The sequence below is a fragment of the Dendrobium catenatum genome, unplaced genomic scaffold, assembly GCF_001605985.2.
Source record: "Dendrobium catenatum unplaced genomic scaffold, ASM160598v2 fragScaff_scaffold_1398, whole genome shotgun sequence".
In the NCBI taxonomy this organism is placed as follows: domain Eukaryota; kingdom Viridiplantae; phylum Streptophyta; class Magnoliopsida; order Asparagales; family Orchidaceae; genus Dendrobium; species Dendrobium catenatum.
Window position 1 is genome coordinate 928,998 of NW_021319860.1, and position 24,366 is coordinate 953,363.

General features: G+C 33.7%; 1 protein-coding gene across 2 annotated transcripts in view; it reads right to left on the reverse strand.

Annotated features, from left to right (window-relative positions):
• The window catches only part of LOC110097351 (ketohexokinase), a 48,762-nt gene that overhangs the window by 13,681 nt on the left and 10,715 nt on the right, over positions 1-24,366 (reverse strand). For both annotated transcript variants that reach the window (XM_020823673.2, XM_020823675.2), the window contains exons 4-6: positions 14,458-14,535; positions 13,393-13,467; positions 2,336-2,385 (exon numbers count right to left, since the gene is read on the reverse strand). In XM_020823673.2, coding sequence (XP_020679332.1) covers positions 2,336-2,385; positions 13,393-13,467; positions 14,458-14,535 — 203 coding nt within the window. The remainder of the gene's footprint in view (positions 1-2,335; positions 2,386-13,392; positions 13,468-14,457; positions 14,536-24,366) is intronic.

The following is a 24,366-nucleotide window of genomic DNA, read 5'->3' on the forward strand; positions in this document are numbered from 1 at the left end:
ATGCTTAAATAATTATAATTCTTTTCTTGATAATATAGACACGGACACGACGTGGATAGATGCTCTTTGAACATAATCACCTAATCCACCCCCGCCAGCAGCAGAGCTCATTTGATGCAAACAAAAAATTGGGCGACCCTATATTTTTATCACAAAAAATGACAAAATTTGTAACTCTATTACTATGTGGTTAGATAGAAGCAGACACATAAAGGAAGAGATTCTACTATAGAGATATTAGGATATCAAAACTCTTTTTTACATTTCCAAATCTAAGACCTATTAGAATTGTAAAAAAAAAAAAAACAAAAATTACAACGACTTATCAGATTCTTGACTCGTAATTTAAAGACACCCTAAATTGTTCACAATTTAGTTAGAGGGATATTACTAGTGAGTGGCACTTGCGAGAGACGAAAAGAGGTTAAAGCCAAGAAGAAAGGTTGCAAAGACGCTCGTGCAATGATTTCCGCGGGATGAGAAAGAAGGTGGACAAAAACTCGTAAGCTTTTCATGATAACCCCGCAGGTTTACATTTCCAAAAAATCACATAATATTCACTACTTTAAAAACAATCAAATCATCTCATTATATAATTATATATATATATATATATATATTTATATATATATATATATATATATATATATATATAATATATATATTATATATATATATATATAGGTATTGAGAAGAGAAACGAACAAAGACTTGGCATTGAATTCACACACGAATCCAAGCACACACAAGCATGGAAATCCCCCCATGCATTCACGGAAAACAGCCCAACCCAAGAACCGAAGGAGCCACCACGGGAGCCGAAGAAGCCGCACGGAACCAAGGCGCCAAAGCCACAGGAAAACCCCCAGGCTCGGAAAACCAGCAGCAGGCCGGAAATCCAAGGGCCATGGCACGAAAAACAGCAGCCCACCGTGGAAGCCAAGGAGCCACGGCATGGGAAACAACACTTCTTGGAATTCCAAAGGCCGGTTTGGAATTCCAAGAGACAAACATAATTAAAGACATAAAAACAATAAAATTACATTTAATAAAAAGATAAATATGAACTAAAATGTTAGCTAATAATGAGCTAACCCTTAGTTCAATAAGTGAAGACCAGCTCATAAATGAGCTAAAATTTCAGCTAAATTTTGATTGAGCTTGTAAACTCGAGGGAGGTCAAAATTGATTTATTTTGAACATGAGTTGTCCCCCCTTTGTCTACATCATCATTTTGCTAACAAACCAATCACACATATTAATACATCAAATTAAATTGATATGAAGTGAAATCAAAATATCCCAATAATAAGATAACATGAATACAACAATATACCGGTCTGCCAGGGGTCCAAGGGGGCGCTGCCCCCTAGCGGGGTTCGACCTATACAAAATTTTATTGTAAGAGTAATTTTGAAGTTAAAGTTCGTAAGTTATTTGTATGGGAAGATACCGAATGGTACCGAACATGTACCTAGCAGTACCGAGCATGTACCTAGCGGTACTGAGCGGTACCGAGCATGTACCTAGCAGTACCGAGCATGTACCAAGCGGTACCGAGTATATATTGAGTAGTAACGAGCATGTACTGAGCGATACCGAGCATGTACCTAGCGATACCTCATTTTAATTTTAATTTTTTAAATTGCGACACTCAAATGTCGTGTCCGACGCGTGTCCGTGTCCGACACTGCATACCCTCTTTAAGTGCCGTGTCGGTGCATCATAGTGACAATTTATATAATTTTCTTTGAAGCCACTGCAATTTTAATAATATTTACTACTGTAGCATTTATTAGTTGTAGTCATTAATTTCTTAAAACCATTCAAATGTAATAAAATAGTAATTATTTAAAAAAAATCAACATTCATTCGAGCCAACTCATGAGTCGACCTTTTTCAAGCTCGAACTCGAGCTCGTTTTACAGACGAGCTTGAGTTTGAGCTCGAGCTCGAGCTCGCAGCTCAATAAGCTTGGCTCACAAGCTCGTTATCGAGTCGAGTTCGAGCAAGCTTGCAAGCCGACTCGGCTCACTTACACCCCTAACTTGTACACATATTTGATGTCCAGAAGCAATCAAGCATTAACAACCACAAAATAAAAATTATATGCAACAACCATATCATATTGAAAACTACATCCAAGCATCGTATAACTATCAATAGAAGAATAGCAGAGACAAATTAACAAAACCAACATTAAATATTCATAAGTAGTAAAATTCAATGATTAACATGCCAAAAGATGGTTTCAACTCCAATTACTCACCTATGTTAGAATTTGCAATATTGAAAGAGCAGGACAGAACTAGAATTAACAAGGAAGCTTTCTTACGTTTCGTTGTCAACAATTATATAGGTAAATGGTGAATTTCCCTCGGAGACCTGGAATATAATTTCTTATGTTGAGAAATGAAAAAAATGAACTAGGTAAGTGATTTAATAACAGTTGCCACCAATATAGTTGCTTAACTGAAGAAACAAAAGCCTAAAAAAAAAATAAAAACAGTACTGAGAGATATTAAGTCCAAAGTGGAGAAACCGCATCAATATCAAATAATAGGAAAAATCTATAAACTTCATAAAGTAATTTCACAAAAAAAAAAATCTATAAACTTTAAATTACGATCATGGCCGAGACTCGTAAGTTCTCAAATTGCTAAAAAATTTTGAGTAAAGAATCATATGACACACTTGATAAACCACAATGCCATCTAGTAGCTAAGATCAACTAAATTTATCACCTTAGACAAGCTGAAACTTATTATTGTTGAAAACGACCTTTCTAACAGATTAGATCGATTGCTCCTTGATTAAGTAGATTGAGTATTATAACAACTGGGGCGGCACTAGAACTATGAGATAGTCAAGGATCTTAATTGAATTTGTTATCATTCCTCATCATCCACTTTAAATTTAAAAATAGTAAAATTATAATTTTATGTCAAATTTGTTATTACTCCTAAGCACTTAAACTTCTAACAATTAACCTTAATTGAAAGTTTTCCCTTATCATTGAGAGGGGTAATTAACTATAGGGACTTTTGCCTATGAGAAACCTCCACAATATTATAAAATACTTGGAGGAAAAATCTCTGGAGAATATCTTATCTGCAATCCAATCTGCCTCCAAAAAATTTAACCCAGAAAACTCAAAAGCTCTCTTAGTAAAGTTAAAGAGCAAATTTTTAAAGCCCGCATTTCCAAACTTTCCAAACCCAAGTTGATATCTTTTGTGCAAACTTTAGTTTGTAGATGAGCATTACCATATTTAAATTATCGCATGTTAACTATCTATGGTAGGAATTTGCATTATTTATTGTTATAATACTTTTTTCATTATTGAGGAAGTTCTCCTTTATTTTAATTTCCATCAATTTTTCTCCTATTATCTATATATGTAGACACATACTTGCATTATGAAAAAAATTGAGTAAAGATGTAATCATTTCCAAATGTCTCCATCCTAATATGAGGATCACAAAATTATATAATAAGAGACTGGTGAGGAGAGTTGGGGTAGGTTAAAACGTAATTTATAAGATTAAGAGTAAGTTTTCTTTATCGTTGGAATCCTTTGAAATTCAACCATGCCTCGAACTAAGCCAGGCTAAGTGGAGAGAAAATAGGTTATGATGAATTGAAAGAAGAAATAGCATCTCAATTAAGATTTACTTGCCTTCCCCCAAATAAAACAATTGCACTAACTTTTATTCAAAAGTAGAAGTGCACAGAATATATAATTGAATATGCTTTCCATAACAAAGGAAATATGTCAAATTTATAATCATAAATTAAACAAAGAATTATCTTTTTATGATAAAATAATACTAGCCCTAAGTATAAGAAAATGCTTAAAATTTTTGAAAACCATCTTTCATCCTCCTATAGATGGCCCCCAATTGATATTTTGAAGGGATATTATTGGATGGTTGGTTATTTCTAGAAGAGTTGATGGATCCCCCATAGTGAGCTTGGTGATTTAACAAGTTATTCCTTGTATCAATGTAGAAATGGATGTTGTTGCCTTCATGTTATCTTTTTTGTGTAAACATTGATGTAGATTGAAGCCTTACAACTTTATGTAGCTGGCAAAATGGGTGTGTTTGATTTCATGTAAGTAAAACCAAAACCCAAGTCCGACAGACCCAAACTTTTGAAAAGCCTCCTCGATCATTCATGTTCATCGATGGTACATGTCGACAGAGACCTCATAGATCAACGAGGTAGCTATGGAGAGGAAGGAAGCTACTAACTAGGTGGGTGAAGTGCAAAGCGTGAGTCTAGGGGAAAATTCTAAGAGGCAATTCTATACTCCCCCTCAAGCCAATTAATGAATGGCATTCATTTCAACCTTGCGAGATAATTTTTGAAAGATTACTATGTCCACAACTTGTTCACATGTAGTCATGAAAAAGTACAAATTAGATAAGAGTCAAGCTTTACATTTATAAAATATATAACTTAAATATGCTCGGTACAGTTATGTTGCATGGGGTTATATGCAATATTAATGGCAAAAATGTTATCACAATAGTTCCATTGGATATTTCATTCAACATTTAAATCTTCCAATACTATTTTGAGGAATAAAAATTTGCATATCACCTCTGACATAAATCTAAATTCTACTTGTGCACTAAATCTTGTTATCACAATCTATTTTTTACTCTTCCAAACCACATGGTTGCTCCTAAAAAACGTGCAATATCTTGAAATTAATTGCCAGTCTACCATATTATATATGTACATGCTTCAAGAACCATATCCTCCTTTTTTTCTAATAGGATTCGTCTAGTAGAGGTTCCTTTTAAGTATTATAAAAGTCTATGCACTGGCCTAAGATTTAATTCTTTCGAGTTGTGCAAGAATTGACTCACAACACTAATCATGAATGAAACTTCGAGTCTAATAAGTGATAAATATGGAAAGCTTCCAGAACATCTCCAAGCTTTTGATTGAATTTCATTGGACTATCGATAAGCTTGCATCCCAACTTGTATATTTCAACAAGCTTATTATGTATTTTTATTATGATATAAATATTCAATACTGAGAGTGTGCAACCTCCGTGCCAAAAAGATACTTGGCTTGTCTAATCATTTAACTTCAAATTTTTATGAGTAATATTCTCTTTAACTTCTTCATTTTTTCCACATCAACATCTATCATGATAATGTTACAAAATAAATTAGTGATGCGCAGACTCCCCTTGAAGTTATATCATGATAATGTTACCAATAAGTAATGTATGATCTCCTTGATTTATTTGTGTACATGTTAAGCCTTACATTGGCGAACTTTTTGAACCAAGCCCTAGGAGTCGTTTCAACCCATATAATATCTTTTTTAGCTTTCATACATTTTTTCTATATTTGAACCAAATCTTCATGGTACCTCCAACTATTTTTATTTCAATGCCAATTTGATTTTTAATCATCCTGAAAAAGATGGGAAAGATGGTACTCATATCATTTTTAGTATTTTATAGAAAAATTTTGAACATATAGTTACAATCATCAATAAAAGACTAACCACCGAGCCGTATGGGGAAAATGATAATCCCCAAATGACACCATGAATAAGAGAAAAAAGAATAAAGGTTGTTGTGTCAGTCATTTGAAAACTGATATGTTTATATTTTGCTAATTCACAAACATCATAACAAAATTCTTCAATGCTATTTTTTTAATAATTAAGAAAATATAATTGAGAACAATTAAAAATGGGTAACCAAGATGTAGGTGTTAAAGCAAGATTTTTTTTCATTGGGTTTAAGGGTATCCGAAAGAAGAGAAAATATTGAAGGTTATATGATTTTTTTTTATCATTGAATTCCTCAAGGTTCTTATTCTAGTCAAGATATAAACTTTCTCTATAACTAGACTAAGGGGAGGAGGAATCATAACCTCATTAGGCATATCTCCTCTCCTTTTAGATCTTATTCTAATCAAGCTAAGATTGCCGAGGTTGCTATTTCTCATTTCAAATCCCTAATCAACCCTTACTCTCAAGCCCCTATGTCTTTTGCTCTGATATGCCACAGGGGGCCAGCTTGTGGGGCCTAGTAGAGTTTAATATTCACTATGTAATGACGAGAAATTATGGGAGAAATAATTAGCAATGTTTATTTAGGGAAAGATGACATTTGAATTTAGATTAGGGAGGACATTAGGAAATGTTTATTTAAGGAAAGAGGACTGATTTGAATTCAAACTTGAGAGGAAATTAAGAAGATTTTATTTAGGGAAAGATAATTAATTTGAATTCATATTTAGGAGGTAATTATGAAGGTTTTATTAAGAGAAACAGGGATGATTTGAATTTAATTTTGGGAGGAAAATATGATGGTTTATTTAAAGTAATTAGGTTGTTTTATTTTTATTATGTGATTTATGTTTATTATAGTTTTCTTAAGAGTTGTTCATAGCGGTGTCTAGGGTTTGTGGGAGAGCTGATCAATCTCTCGAATAGTAGGTCACTTGTATCTTTCTTTCTTATTGAAGAGATAATAAAAAATCAGCTCTTACCTTCGTATTCCTATAGTTTCTACTTGTTTCTTTTTGTTTTTACTTCCAAGACGTATCAAATTGGTATCAAAGCACTTTTTTGGGACCTATGGAGCAAAGATTGTGGAGGCATTAGAAAATGAGATGTAGCAAATCAAATCCAGCATGGAGGAGAAGTTCCCAATCATGGAAGGAAGGTTCATCTATGAAAAACCGATTAGGAAGGTTGAGGAGATGATGAGGAAGCTCATGGAGATGGAATACAAAACTCCATTGGCATTTCTTATTGCTAACCCTAACCAAGTTTTGACTGGGATTCCCCTGGCTGAATCTAAAGGAAAAGGAATTAGACGGGAAGAGTTCGACGAGGAGAGTTTCTTTTATTAAGAGCCATCTCCTAGGGCTTTGATATGGGTTGGAATAGGGTTTGCAGATGGTGGGACAATATAAAGGGAGTTTTTTGGTGGAGGTGGTGGGATGACCAACCATTATGGGAGGCCTTTTGGGCAAGAGGAATGGACGAACAGAGGAGGGGGACAAGCCGAGCCATGAGGATCGGATCATGCAAAGAGGGTGGAAGAAAAGTGGGATTCTCACCCTCAATACATTGGGGAAAAATGGAAGGATCATGACAACCGCTATACTGGAGGAGGAAGAAATATTGCGACGATAATGGTCCTAAGATGAGAAAGTTGAAGATGCGAATGATTTAGGATAAGGAAGAGAAGCAACTCAAAACTTTCAACAAACAAATTGAAGAGGATAAAAAAATCATCTCAAGGAATAATATTATTGAGTTGCATAAGATTATTTAAGAGCGCGATCTGTCATGTTTGGAGCATTTTTTGAAAAAGAAAAAAGCAGATAAAATTGTAGGGTGGGCTAGAAATCACTAATTGTGCTCCTTCAGTGTTCTTTTTGTTAGTAATGGTAGATTGTTGATAACCCTATGAAAGCTTGGAGATTGCTATTTCAATATTACGGCAGCAGGAATCAATTTTAACGAAGGCCTCAGAGAGCATAAAGAATCTTGCAAAAGATGAGTATGAAAGCAATTTTGTTTAAGCAATTGTGCCCTAAGATGAAATAGTGGTTAAGTTTGATGATATTGGTGCTCTAGAAGATGTGAAGAGAACTTTAAATGAACTTGTCATGCTTCCTACAAGAAGGCCTGCGCTTTTTTCATAAGGAATTGTGCACTTTGGCCCACCGGGAATGAGTAAAACTCTTCTTGCAAAAGCCCTTGCACCTGAAGTTGGAGCAAATTTTATCAATGTAACCGAATTTGCTTTTACATCAAAGTGGTTTGGCAAGACTGAGAAGCTCACCATGGCGCATATTTCTTTTGCATCTCAGCTAAAGCCTGTCATTATTTTAGTAAATGAGATTGATAGCTTACTTGGTGCACGTGGTGGTGCCTTTGAACATGAAGCAACAAGAAGAATGCAAAATGAATTTATCGCAATTTGGATGGTTTAAGGAATAGCCAAAGGATTCTTATCCTAGGTTCAACAAATAGATCATTTGATTTGGACGATGCTATGATACACTGTCTTCCAAGAAGGAATGAAGGATATATGTAACCTTTTGGATGCTGAAAACCGCATAAAAATCTTGAAGATATTTTTATCCCAAGAAAACCTTGACCCTAATGTTAGACTTGACGAGTTAGTTAATGCAACAGAAGGTTATTCTGGAAGTTATTTGAAGAATATTTGCATTGCCACTGCATACAGAAAGAACTAGGAACTTTTTGACAAAGAGAAGTCAGGTGAATTTACTAAGTAGAAATCTACATCAGCTGACACTTTTCATATTAGGAGGCCTGCTTCCAGTGTGAATGTTGATATTATGAGAGCATCTAGTTTAAATTGACATTCCTTGCCAAAGCAGGAGTCCTCAACAACTTTTTCAAAGAATTGCACATTCAAAAAAAATGATAGAGTAAAATATGTAGGTACGATGCGTTCTTCTGGACAACCTTTTCCAGCTCATAAAGGTCCACATTATAGCTTTCATGGTAAAGTAATTATGACATTTGAAGAAAATGGATCATCCAAATTTGGTGTAAGATTTGACAAACAAATAGTTGAAGGTAAATGATCATAGTGGTCTATGTGAAGAGGATCACAGGTTCTTCTATACAGTTGACTGCTTCGTCTAGATTGTTCTGGCCCGGACAATTCCGAAAGGATTGCTATCAGCGAGTTAAAAGAGGTTGTGACTAAAGAAGTTGAGAAAAAAAGGAGACACTGGCAGGCTAGAGATACTATAGAGCTCTTTTACATCTTCCATCGAGATGATGTCCCAAGCGATTATGTTATGGGCAAGTGCATCGTATATATTGTTCCCTTTAACAAAAAGCTGTCAATTCGTTCTCAGCATCTTGGATTTATTGTTCAAGAGACACTTATTAGGTGGAAGGATTTGTCGGAGTAAAAAGCCACATAGGAGTCATATGAGATGACCAGGAGATCGTTCACATCCATCTACTTTCAGGACAATGTGCTTTTCTTTGGTGGGGGAAGTATTGATACGCCAAGGGGGGCTCACCTTGTGGGGCCTAAGAGGGTTAATATTCACTATATAAGGAGGAGAAATCGGGGAGAAAATAATTATGAAATTTATTTAGGGAAAGATGGATTATTTGAATTTAAATTGAGGAGGAAATTTGGAAAGGTTTATTTAAGGAAAGAGAACTGATTTGAATTGAAAATTTTGTAGGGAATTAAGAAGATTTTATTTAGGGAAAGAGAGCTAATTTGAATTTAGATTTGGGAGAGAATTATGAAGATTTTATTTAGGAAAAGAGGGCTAATTTGAAAGGTTTTATTAAGGGTAAGAGGGCTGATTTGAATTCAAATTTGGGAGGGAAATATGATGGTTTATTTAAGGGTAAATAGGTTGTTTTATTTTTATTATGTGATTTATTTTTGTTGTAGTTTTCTTAGGAGTTGTTCCTAATGGCATCTAGGGTTTGTGGGAGAGCTGATTTACCTCTCGACCTCTCGAATAGTAGATCATTGTACATTTCTAAAAAAAATCAGCCCCTATCTTCGAATTCATGCAGTTTCTACTTGTTTCTTTCGTTATTTTTATTTCCAAGACGTATCATGCTCTTCCTCCTAGGAATATTATTTCCCCACCATATGACCCCCCTGCTTTTAGCCCCTTTTCCTGATTTTGAGATTTGTAATGTTCTTTTTAGTTCCAATAAGAACTTAGCTCCTTGACCTAATGGTTACACTTTTGGCTTCTATGTTGATAATTGGGATGTTATTGGCGGGCATATTTGCAAAGAAGTAAAACACTTCTTTTTAAAATGGTATCTTCATAAGAAAGTTAAAAAAAATTGGTATTGCATTGATTCTTAAGTCTCGTCATTCAAATTGCACCTGTGATTATAAGCTCATCTCTCTTTGCAATGTTTTTTTTACATAATCATTGATAAACTGCTTGAAGCTAGAATTAAGCCTATCATGACATACATTATCCATCTTGGTCAAATTAGTTTAATTTCTAATAGAATATCTACTGATAATATTATCCTTGTGAGGGATGTGATTTCCTTAAAGGTAACACGAACCTAGTATGTTTGGAGCTAAAATTGACATCTTCTAGGCCTTCGACTTAGTTTCTAGAGAATACGTACTTCATCATCTTCATCAAAAATGTTTCCCAAGTATTTTGATTAGCTGGATCAAGGCATGCATTGAGAAAGTACATTTTTATTTATGTATTAATGGCTCTTTGGAAGGATTTTTAACTCTTCGGCTGATTTAAGGCAAGGTTACCCATTACCTCCTTATTTATTTTATATTGCCATGGATGGGTTCTCTAACCTCCTAGAGGTTGTTGTTGTGGATAAGTCCTATGTTGGAATTCCCATCGGAACCCCTCAGATTTCCCACCTCCTCTACGCAGATGACCTGCTCATATTTGGAAAAGCTAAGCCTTTCAACTTGCAATTTCTTAAAGTAATTTTGAATCGGTTTACTTCTGCCTTTGGGCTTAAGATTAATCACTCTAAGAGCTCTATTTCCTTCTCAAAAAAAGTTATTAACCAACATCACTTGGCGGCTACCTTAAAGCTCAAACTTGAAACTATTGTGTTTCAATAGCTATGAGTTCCTATAGAAATTAGGAGAGGCCATGTTTCAGATTTTCAGCCTCTTTTAAACAACGACCTCCCTTCTTATAGACGGGTTGGAAGGCTAAGGCCTTCTCTTTTGCACGTAGACTTCAATTTCTTAGATTCACAATTGGAAACTCAATTGCCTATTAGATTAAGGGATACGTTATTCCTAAGAGTTGTCTGAAAACAATTAGTAAACTTTCTCCTAGTTTTCTTTTTCATGGTGATATCTCAAAGAAGAAACTCACTCCTATTTCTTGGAAAAAACACTTGCAAACTAAGGGAATTTGGTGGGCTACCCTTGCTCTCAATGATAGATAATTCATGCTTTCAACTGCACTCTTATTTGGCGGTTTTTCAATTCAGATAATCTTCTTGCCTGCTAGTGGAAACATAAACACATCTCGTTTTGGAAACCTCCAATGCAAGCTGCTACCAAAAGCTCGAAAAATCTTAGAGAAGTTGTATTTAAAAGTAAGAAACTGTTTATCTTTCATATCAAAGCAGATAGTAACCTTTCTCTTATCTAGGATCCTTGGATTAATGTAAAATCTATTTTTGTGAGCTCTGGTAGCTCTCTGCCTCTCCCAAACAGCAGATGGGGTTGAGCATTAATGAGGTAAGATCTGGGTGTTCATGGAAACTACCTCCTAATTGGCCCTCTTCTGTACGTGACATTATTTTTGCTATACCCATTGCTTCTAATGGGTTGGTTTCTGTGGGGCTGCATAATGATAGCAAACCAAGTTTTCTCAATTCTCCAATTAACCTAAAGTTTCGTGGGCTAGATATGTTTGACACAAAAAATAGGCCCACAAATACTCGGTTTTCACTGGGATAGCTATGGTTGGAGGGCTCAAAGGTAATGGAAGCCATTGATCAAATTCCTTGTATGTTAATCTCTGTACCCTCCGGATGGTCATCCTTCCGGTGCCTGGCAACCGGGTGTACACCTTGCTGCGACAGAGCTTTATTTACTATTTTATTACCATGATCAAGGTGATTTTTGACTTTCTGAGTCCAGGATTTTTGCTTTATTTCTCCAATCTTAGATTTTGCTTCACGTTTTTCTTCAGATTGTAGCTTCTGTTTTTTTTTTTTAGCACCGTCTTATATGGTGCTTCAATATCTACTCCTCGTGATATGTAATGGCCGAGTTGATTATGGTCCCTTTTTGTAACTATCTTTTGTAGAATGAAAATTGGGCTAGGTCCCTCATTTTACCTCCAACAACAACAACAACAATATCAAGCCTTTATCCCACTACGTGGGGTCGGCTACATGAATCCTTTTTCTCCATTGTGTCCTATTAAAAGTCAAATTCTCGTTTAAATCTAATAAAGAAAGGTCATTCCTAGTAAGCCATGAACAAAAAAAAAAAGAATTCCTCAAGGTCATAAAACCCATCATTTTATTTGGCAAGTCCAATCATCCGCATCATGCTATGCTCTTAAAAGATATATATATGAAAGATAAGCTACAATACTAAATTTAGATACTTTAGTTAGATTTTGAATGAATAATAAGATGATAAATAATTTAAATACATGGAGTACATTTTAAAGTATGAGTGATTTATTTATAAGAGCATCTCCTTGACTGGCCATAGTTGTCAAGGATACATGAACAATTGTTATTTTCACATTGCTCGAACAAGGGGTTTATGAAATAAATTTATGAAAGGAATTAGTCATGTAATATGTAGCTCATGAATCAATGATTCATGAGCTAGAATGGGCAGCTTTGATACCTCAAAGGTACGAGAAAAGAAGATAATACTTAGACTGTTTAAGTATAAGCACTTACCATAAAAAAAAAAAAATTCAATAATTTTAGACATTTTTATAGCCTTTCTATTTCTTCTTTGTGAAACTCAATAGGGGATTCTTTGATGTTTTCTTCTCCCAAGTGTTCTATATGCATGTTTTACTATTTTGTTCGTGGAGAGGGAAGGCATGACAACAATGCGTTCGTTAGGGCAAAAAAGGAATAGAATCTGAAAAAAGTTTTTATTTCAAAAATTTAGAAGAAACAAAAGATGAGAAGGTAGAGTTATGATACCATAACTAGAATTGAAGAATGGTTAAGTATGTTTTATTCCAATTTGTGTTCAGAGTTTATATAATCCTACAAAAACTCCTAATAGAAAATAAATAAAATATGAGAGAAACTAACTGAAATAAAATTAACAAAAGAATAATTACAATATGTGGACAGCACAAAGGGTTTCTTTGTACCGCTGGATAGCTCTCATAGATTATTAACATGGCAGTAAGGAAAGCATGGATCTGTTAGGCAGCAACGGAGGAGAGGGAGGAAGCTGCCGGCCCATGTAGGAAAAGTCTAGAACACAAGTCTGGTGCTGTTTCTCAAGGTCAATTCCAAGCAAGCTATGCCAGATTTTGGCAATTACGCAATAAAAAACTATCAAATTTATTGGAAGAAGCCATAGGGTGTTAGTAGTGGAACAAAAAATAGACCAGCCTTGTCCTTCGAGTATTGTTCGGGAGCAAAATTAATTGAGATAACCAAAAATATAGAGAACTAAAGGAAATTCATAATGAGCTACACAAAATAATAAAATCAGAACTTCTGCCAATAGCTTCCAAGCATAGCAAAAATCATTTGCAACTAGGGTAAAATATATACTGTCAAAGTAGCAGCAAGAATGATTTTAGGAGTATTACAGTTTTTCAATTTCAGTCTAGATAACAAAGAAATGTGGGAAAGTAAAATCCTGAAACTTACCACAATGAAAGAAGTATCCACACCATCACCTTTGAGTTCTGTCAGAATATTTTTCCCTTGAGCATCATTAGCTATCTAACACGTAAATCACACAAACAACAAGGCTTAGTAAATTTGATATTTATAACTTTGGGAAATAGATATTTTGACGCAGAATGAAATCATTTTGAAAATCATATAACCATCATTCACAACGCCAGATCTGTAATGCTAAAAAGGAATGACTAAACTTTGCAGGAAGAACTCTTTGAACCTGGCTAGGCAAAATAGAGCAGTTCCATTCCTCAAACATCACATGAAGAAACTTATAACTTACAAAACTCAACTTCAAAGCTTCTTATTAGTAATACTGCTTCATAGACTAAAATGAAAAGGCCCAGAGACCAGCTTATGGCTTATCCATCTAGATTATAGCTTATTATATACTTTGTTTTGCTTAAATTCCCGAATTCACAGCTCCAGCAACTGTATCCGGATAATTGAATTCGTTATCTTCAACTTCAAATTGATCCAGAAATTCTAGCATTAGCTTTTAAAATCATAAAAAATGAGATAAGATTAACCCTGATGACTACATTATTGAGTTCTTGACATGTAAATATGAACGGGGTATAAGGCAGATCCATGTTGATTTGTAGAGGTGTAGTGTTAAGCTTATGAAAGGAAGACAACTTTTTGTGTGCCCTTGACAGTGTATCAAGACCTTGGATTGCATTTTATGGGTGGATTGGAGAATGAATGGTGTGGTGACCTTCCTTTTGCACCCTCCAGTAGTTCAGGGAGGGAGTGGCATAAGCTTTCATCGTGTTTTACTTTTATTATCTCAATTATTATGTTTTAATTAACTTTAATAAAAAATTGTAAAGTTTTTCCATAAACTAAGCTAGAAAAATAGTGCCAACTAAGAATTTTAATAGGTTGGTTTTAACTTATGCTTAGTCATTCTACGTATGTAACGAAGCTTAACGATTTGCATGGCCAAGTGCACGGGGCAAACATATTTCTTTAAGCATAAGTCATGAATTTGAAAGATCATAAAATAGATATCCAAGGTAATGGCTAAACCTTAGAAATCAACCTGGGTTTCAAACCCAAACGAGCTGCACAAGTTAAGGCATTCCCTGTATTGCCACCACCCTCAACCTACAACAGTCAAAATAAAATCAAATCTCAATCTGATAATATGTTGCTTCAGATGAAAAACAATTTCCATTTAGTTTTAATTTAACAAACAAGCATGCTAGAGATGTACTTCACGAACTGCAATAAATACAGAAAGATAAACTTAAACTCTAGAAGATGCATACGTTCAAGTATTTTGAAGCAATGGCAAAGATATAAGTTCATTAATGAATTTGATTTAATTGAATTTTTTTAGGATAAAATACTGCATTCCTTTGTGCTTGGATTTATATCTTAGCATATAAACCATTTCATTATCATCTTATTGAATTCTGAATTTTTTCTCCATGGTGTCCTGTTAAGAATCAGATTTTCATTTACATCTAATAAAAATAGTCACTTCTAGCACTTGCTAGTCAAGGCTTTTTAGGTCTACCCCTACCTTTCTTAACATAAGCCAATCTAATATATCTACTCTACTAATTTCAATAATTCAAAATCTTTAAGGACTTAAACAAGAAAAATAGCAGAAATTGTAAGCTGCCAGTTGGTCTGCAAATTCTAAACCAATTTATCAGGTAAAATTTAGTCCCAAATAATATTAATACTAATAGTATAGAAACCTCCAGCCAAACAATGAAGATGAACCTCAAGAAATTAACTAAAATAATTTGGTAACAGGTAAATACTTCATAAAGCGCAGGATTTTTTTTTTTTTTTTAAGAAAAAAAATTGAGGGTGGTGGTAGAGAAAATTCACCCTCAATCATTGATTTCAAAGAAATAAAGAGGGCTCACCAGAAGAAACAATTTTGATTGAAATGATACCACATAAGAATTAATTAGATTTCCTTCATGAGTTCCATTGAGTAATGAGTATGCTATCATATAATCCAAAATCTGAAATTTCCCTTAACCTATAAATTAGGAAAGGCAATTTATTCCAGCAAAAACTAGCCTACTCGGTACTAGGGGTGTAAGTGAGCCGAGCTGGCTCGCGCGCGGGGCGGGCGGGGGAGCCGGCTCGAGCTCGACTCGTTTATGGGCTTGCGAGCCGAGCTTATCGAGCTCGAGCTCATTTGCTAAACGAGCTCGAGTTCGAGCTTCATTAGGTTCGGCTCAAGAGCTCGCGAGCTGGCTCAAAATTATTAAATCCGAATATTAAAAAAAAATAGTTAAATGCTGTATAAATCACACTTAAATTCCCTCTAGCATATATTTGAAAAATTCAGAATGAATCTCATTCGTTTGCCCCTCTCTCTCGCTAACAGCAATAAATGCTAATAGCTCTCTCTCTGACAAAACCCAAAAAAGCTGCTCTCTCCCTCTCTTTCTCTCTCCCTTTCACTCTCTATCTCTGTGCAGTTTTAATTTTTAAAAAATCGCCTCTCTCTCTCTCTCTCTCTCTCTCCAATTTCAACTTCTAAAAAATTGCACGCATGAAGCCGAAACGGACCGCGCGGGAGGCTCGACATGCAACTCGACGAGCGGCTCAAACTCATTTACGTGGAACGAGTCGAGCTCGACTCGAGTTCAAGCTAGAGATCGGTATTTGACAGTTGAGCTCGATTCGAACACCCCCTGACTCGAACTCGACTTGACTCGTTTGCACTCCTGCTCGGTACACAAGAACTTCAACAGTATAACCTAATAAGATATCTCATTATCCAGCTAAAGCAACATAGAGATATAATTCCACATTTCTATGGAGTATAATGTATAATCCATCGCCTGAGAATAGTTCAATATTCATGCATTAATAATTATACAGCATATTAACAGACACAAAGACCATTAGTGACCCTTAGATGGAGAACATCAAGCCGTTCATTTTCAACATCAATATTTCTAACAGATATGAGAGTTGATTGGGAGTTACTAGTTTTTCTTAATAGACATTTATTTCGGTGGTATTAATTATAATTTATTGCAAAGCAAATGTAGCGATTGTGTGGAAATCCAGAAAGCATTTCCGAAAGCCTTTAAAGCTTCAGTCAGCACTCCAACAATCCAGGAACCATGTCTTCAAGCGAGCGGCCAGAACTTCAGCAATTCTGCAAAACTCTATAGCTGCTAAAACAATCAATTTAATCTAGAAATCCCTCAAGCAGTTATCAAATGCTAAACCAGTCCAGCAGTACCACAAATTCCACTCAGGATAATCCAGTTGTATATTCAAATCAAAGATATCATAATTTCTTATATGTTGATGGTCACTCATTTTAATGCAAAGGGAAATGATTTCATATATTTAATTCACTGGAATTATGCATATAAGAAAATGCTAGGTTTATTGCTTTTATCTTCGATTTTTTTTTCATGGGAACGATTAGGAATTTGTTTTGTTTTCATTGCTTACTATTCTATGGCCATTAATCGGGTTGTCTGTGCCTCCTATAAAATATATACCTTTTACATCTCATTTGAACAAGAAAAAGAAGTATTTCCATTCTCTTTTTCAACGTATTATCAAAGCGATTCTTCTCCAACTTTTAATACCTCTCAGATTTCTAAATCCACTCAATTTTTTCTTCCTATGGCTTAACCGTGATGATGGTTAAACATTGAATGGCCCTGATAGAAGCTACTCCGATTCAACCTCTAGCCATGAACCAGTAGCCCATGGAAACAACAGCAATCAAGAGAACTTCTCCGATCCATTGGCTATTAGGCCTATTAGGCATAAATTGAATGGTAAACAATAGTCCGAATCGATTAAGATGTTCATCATCAAAAGAGGAAAAAATTATTATTTGACTGATGATGCCATTCCTCATAAAAGAATACCAAAAATTAAAATTTGAACAGTTAAAAATAATATGGTTATGTAATGACTTGTCAATATTATAGATATGGAGAACAACATCAAGTTTTTATCCCATTATGCAGCGTTGGTTACATGAATTCTTTTTTTCCATTGTGTACTATTAAGAGTCAAATTCTCATTTATATCTAACAAAATTTCATGTCCTACGAAACAACAAAAATACTTAGTATTTTCTAACCAAATTTCATGTCCTATGAAACAACAAAAATACCTAGTATGTCACAAAGGAAACTTAATTTGACAATGAAAATACTGGAAAATTACTTGAAATTAAAAGTACTCTCTATGATATTTGACAAGATCATTTCGTCACCCAATAATACAATAACCTTACTTGATGTCGGCAATAGATTTATGTCTTTGAACAACTAACCAGGAGGATGCATCCAAGTACCCAAAAATTTTTTTGAGAGAGAAGATATCTAAGTTTCTGTGACTAAATAAAAATCTTAATGAACATAGACAAGATATTTGAGATGACAGTTCTTCCTTTCATTCAAGAAGTCTTTTTTAAAGTCTGTAGAGAAGAAAGACGCAAGAAGATCATGATAAGAAATCAAAGAACCTCAAACTACAAAGAGGTATCAACCCTTGCTTTTTAAGGCATAAATACTTCTACTGATTACTAAAACAAATGCCCTTGTATGATTGTTGTCGCAAGACTAAATATAAATGAAATATGCTAAAAGTTTCATGGGAAATATGTTGATTTGAAATCAAGAAAGAGAGATCGTGCTTTCTTTGCCATCAATAATGATCAACCAAGAACTTATAGATATGTCACAAAAGATATTTACCCAACACCAGCAAAATCCTACAGCACTTGGAATTAGCATCAAATAGGTTTCTTAAAAATGTAATCCATTGAACATTGTTAATGCCAAAAAACGAAAAATTATAATTCTAGATTGCGGACTTTGGGGCTTCATACTATATGAGAAGGAATGCCTAATTATTCAACATCATTTATCCTTGTTTAGAAAACCATACTGCCATGATTGTCAATCACCATCTCAGGTAACTAGCATTGGGACAATTAACATCACTAGCTCCTTGTTTTTAAAATCAATTACCTTGGCACCCAAACTTAACTGCAACACATTATCAATCAGTACAATTTCCAAAAATATTCATTGTATTGCTCAATTCTTCTATACTCATTATGAACTCCAACCTGTGTTTTAAAAGAGGACGATTAACAATGTTAAAGAAAATACTGGACTCTACCTTAAATGTTAAAAAATTTTCAACACAACTAAAACATGTTCAATATGTATCTTATTTTAATAAAGGAAATGCAATCATTAAAATTACCAAAATATTAATTATGGTGCTAAATTCCCCCCCCCCCCATTCATTGTGAATCTCAAGATGTGATAACTTCGAAAAAGGATGATTAGCATTGTTAAAAAAAAAGTTGGGCTAAAACACTTGAATGTTGAAGAAAACCTGAAAAACAAGTGAAACATGCTCAATATGTTAACTTATTTAAATAATGAAAGTGCAATCACGTTGTACCAATTTTGTTTAGGTCACACCAACTTCATGTATCTTAAAAATTATTTTTATGCATTCTTCATCGATAAAAATCAAACAAATTCCAATGTGAAAATTGTCATTGCTGTAACCATAATCAAAATATTTAACATAGTCATCCATATAAACCCTAACAATCATTGTAGCCATTCATAATGATATTTGAGGATCATCTCAGGGGAACAATATCTCTAGTATAGGTGAGATATATCTTTTATTAATGGTCATACTAAAACCACCTGGATATTTATAATGAAAGATGCATCCAAAATTATTTCTACTTTTCAAAATTTCACTCTTTGATATAAACCCAATTCAAAACTTAAATTCAAGCCTTTAATGTTGATAACGGAAAAGAATATTTTTTATTCTATTATTTGAGACTATCTACTTCAATAAAGATATCTCCATCAAAATTCTTATATCAATACTCAATAAAACGGGGGTTGTCCATAATGCTGAATAAATCATTAATCACATGTTATCAAGGATTCTGAAGTTTAAAACTTCTCGTCAAACTCTTAGCCAATCCCATAAAAAAATCATCTGCGCCACATTCCTTAAGGTTTGCAACTGCTCTAACGCTACACTTATAAATAAGGATAAAAATGTTTTCTCCCAATCCTTTTAAAATATTACATCTCCATGAATGATTTTTTTTTTTTAAATCAACCTTTGTTCCCAAAACTCACATTCAATGGGAAACTCCAACTCTATAAATAAGAGTTTAGTGATAATAGCGGCCATTTTATTACTCATAGTCATGTTTCATCTAAGTATACATCTCTTTCAAACCTACCTCAGTCCATTAAATTTCAGCCTTTTGAACACCCTAAAACTCTCAAGACCACACGCAATGAGCGAGTTACATAGAAATTATCGGTTCCAAAGAATAAAAAACTTCAACTGATAAGGCAGATTTAAGCATACCTATTAAACAAAATGCTTTTGCCTAAGTCATGAATCTACTTCATAAGGTAACATTGATTTTGATGACGATCTAAACATTCTATTGCTTACAAAAAGAAGTGTAAGGACTTGCACCAAACACCCAGTTTCTAATGGGATTTTTTACTATATAAACCATATGTCCAAAATTGGAGAAATATGGCCACATTTTTCTTTCTTGGGAAAAGATGAATAAAAGTTCTGCTTGAACGAAAATATCCTTAGAATTCAAAAAGATATAATTCAAAGAGACGCTCCAACATAGAAATCTTTAGTGCCTTCTTCTTCGGCTGCAATTCTTTTTCACGAGTGATGGTTCTGATGTAAAGTTCTAATGTATGATTTTCATTTTCATCTTTGTATCTGGCTAGCCGTTGATTTCCTTTGAAGGTTAACAATGTTATATATTTAGACACTAAATTATGAACTTAGAACACTCAAAATTTGTTCTGACCTTGATTGAAACATGTTTGGCATATGATCAAACATTCTTCAAAGTATATTCAAAGCTTGCTTGTATATCGAAACTAGGATCGAAAAATAGTCAAAGAAGGTTTGATCATGATTTTAACAGCATTCTATTTAAACCCTATTCAACATGATAAAAAAACTACTCAAATAAAAAAATATTAGTGTTTGATTATGGTTCAAAGAAGATATATGCCTGATTAACTCATTTTAGTTGCCTTACTATTCATGAAGATATATGCTTGGGTTACAAATAAAGTTGTTCATGTGATAGTGAAAATTGTTTAGCCTTTTGAGCCATTTAAATCTAATAACATCATTCTGAATAAAAGAGACAAAAACAAAACATATAAATATGCAGATGCTAACCACATATATATAGAGGCATTACACAGCTTTCAGTGAATAACTAGTTGATGTCAATGAATGTGCTTTTGAAGATCATTTCAAAACTTTGTGGCATGAATTCACTGTTATAAATTCAAAATACACCTGCTATTCCTGATAAAATAGTTTTAATCTCAATGACCCTCAAGAACAGATTTTATAGTGCCACAGATGTGATCAAATTTTAGCACATTTTAGTGATATAGCTATATTATCGACGTTTTACTTGTATTTAGTTACATAAAATTTTTTGTATAGTGTTAAAGCTATTATAATTGTACTCAACATATTATTGTAAAATATTAAATTTGCTTTAATTTAATATAAGGTTTTTTTATTAAAATTGTATCATTTGTTGTGTTTGCATTATAATCTATTGCCTTTTAGCTATTGTGATAATATTTTGCTATATTATGTTGTTTAATGAGTTTGAACATTGTTCAAATATTGAACTAATCTTAAGGTATATTCGAACATAGATTGAATTTTTATCGCATGCAAGCTCAACTGTAATCAAATCATTTAAACCTTATTCAGATGTTTTTAAATCAAATGTGGTCACAACAACGAACTTAAAAAAAAAAAAAAATTGTCTAAGGCCCAGAGCGAGGGTATTTTGGCCCAAAGAGAATTGTCGATTATTTTTCTCTAATAAACGAAATAGCTGGCATATTTCTCTAATTTAGGCATTATAGGACATATAAAGTCAAATTTCCCTTTCGAATTATATTACCTATGAAAAATCCTCTCTTAAGTTTCACATCTTTATTACAAAAATCTTTCTAGAAAGGAGATTCCTAAGATCATCCAAGATACTTAAAAAATACCTGAATGGAAAGAAGCAGTTCATGAGAAAATTCAATTAAGAAGAATGACACCTAGAAACTTTCTAACTCTACCTAAAGGTAAAGAACATATTGGATACAAATGAATTTTCAATGTCAAAACATGGTAGGTGAGAGCATTGATAGATACAAGACTAAATCAGTTGTAAAAGGATTCACTTAAAACATAAAGGATTGGTTACTAAGAGACTAAAGATTTAGTTTCTAAGATTAACACTTCTCAGACTATAGTCTCACTAACTAATAATATGAGCTGACTACTTAATCAACTTGATGTAAAAATTGTCTTCCTGAATAAAAATCGAGAAGATAAACTATAGCAATATACTGTTAGGGTTTGAAACTTTGTATGGTCAAAAGAAATTAACCAAGAGCTTGATTTAACATGTTCAATAAGGCTAATTAAATAATATTAATTAACCATTCATTTAATTAAAGAAAATAATTATTAACCATTATTTCATATTAATGTTAACTTACAATTAGAAAATCTTAATTTTTTTATTAAGTTTACGACTACCATATAGATTTGATTATTTAAATTAACCTTTTTTATATTAAAAGTATTTATACAAGTGAGTTAATAAACATAATTCATTATTATTTGATTATATTTTAATGACATTGAATTTCTAACAAAATAATTTAAGAAATTGTAGAAGATTATGTACTTGTTTGATGTAATTGGTAGCAGCAACTTGTCACATGTGCTCTAAAACAACAATGTCTTTTCAACTGTTCACTTTGTCGCATTATTTCATATATTGTTTGTCTTATTATTCATTAAGACTGTTTTTAATATTATTTCTGATAGCAACTTGTCACATGAGCTAAATTATGAATAATGTTTATGATAATCTTGTAACTCTTGTTCAGGTAGTATAGGATCCTCTATTTGTAATATGATTGTTGATCAAAATCATTTATTGATACTATTACGGGCAATATCCTATTACAAAAGTTAAGTTGTAAAACAGTACTGTATATTCTAATTTTCTTTAATTTACCTTTAACATGCTAACAATATTGTAATTTCAAGTTTCATGTGAGTGTGAGATATCTTTAAGCTATGCTATCTAAGAGGTGCATGTAATATGAAGTTGAACATTAATAGAAGTAGCTTGCAATAGTTATTGAAAATTCTTAAGATGTGAAGTTTTTAGTTACTACCTCTAAAATGTATTGGTCGTGTTTTTAGGGCATTTGAGGCATCCCCAATAAAGAAATGTCCGATAGTGCAAGTATAAGAATATATCCTTGTATGGAACGGTTAGGTGATAGTCCGTTGGAACAAAAATGCGAATGCAAATAAAATTTTCAAGTATTATGTGCATAAATGGTCAAAAGGTAAGGACTGTACACTTTGGCATTTCCATGACAAAGTAATGAAGATAAACATCTATAGGACGATAAATTTTCTAAATACTTCCAGTTAGAAATATCTTGAAATGAGGTTCCTCAAACATGATCGTCATCACGTTAGTCCTCATTTTTTGCAGCAATGATATCACGAACTAAATTGCGAAAGAGAAAGTCATAACTATGACAATGCTAGCATGCAACGACTTGATTTGAATCATGTTATTCATTATCATCCATAAAATTTAAATGAGAATGAGTTTATTTTGGACGGCTATAAGAACGTAATGAATAAGTTATTGTCTGATGGTAAGAGAAGAGACTTCTTAAATGGGGATGACTGAAAAAATCTCCAATATGAGTTTGAATTTTTCTTTAAATATTGTCCAAGTCACCCCCACATTGTAGGATAAAGGCTTGATATTGTTGTTGTAATGTCCAACTCAAATCCAACTCCAAATTTCGTTTCGTATATTGCTTAATGAAAAGTAAATATCTGTGTTCCTAATTACGTTATATGCATTTAATTTTGTTAAAATAATTACCCATCAGCATCCTTTTTTGCAATTCATATGAAAATAGAATTATAAATTTATCTTGCAAAAATAAAAGTGATAGCTCGATTACATCGATGTAACATACATCATGTCACATTTGTCTGTTGAAAATACAAACCATAAATACATTAGATATCATGCCAACCTATTTTCTTTTAGGAGGGGGGATGGCTCTACTCCTAGTGTGTACCTACTAGGTGGTCAACTAGTCCTTCGGTACATTTAGTTCTCATCAACATCTCTCCCTTCGCCCTCCTTGTCTGCGCTGCTTATTTATGGTTGAGTTTGGTGGAGAAACTCATCATGCTGTGTAGGAGATGATGACAATCCAAACAGATTCATCTAGGGATCTGCATACTCAATGTGTATAGTGGCGCTAACTACAATGCATGAGTCTTTGTTTAGTAACCAGAAGCAATAGTGCCCCATTGTAGGTTGTACTGGTTTCAATATTATGTCGACAATCATGCCTCTAACAAGCCTTGCCCTCCATCATCGTAGGGAATCCAACAGAAAACTGTGATGACAAAGCAAAGTCTCTCGAGCCCACATACATTGACTACCTTGGTGGGCCATATCCAACTGGTTCGTGCCTGCTCTCGTCAACCATCCTTAAAGGAGTATCTAACATATACCGCATTAACGGTTGAGCCTGCTCGTGGCCTCAATTCGTCCTTTGTCTCCCTTGATCCTCAGTGATATCATGTGGAATATAGTCAATGAATAAAGATGTCTCCAGCCTGCAATAGAACTCACCAACACCATCAAGCACCTGCTGCATTGTTGACCTGTACCGTGTAAAACAAAACAAAAAAAGGGAAATAAAATCCCTCACCTGCTCTGGCACCCCACGATGCACGTCGTCGCCGCCCTTCACACGATGCGCTCGCATCGTTAAAATGTTGAAGGGGCGAGGCCTTCGGCCT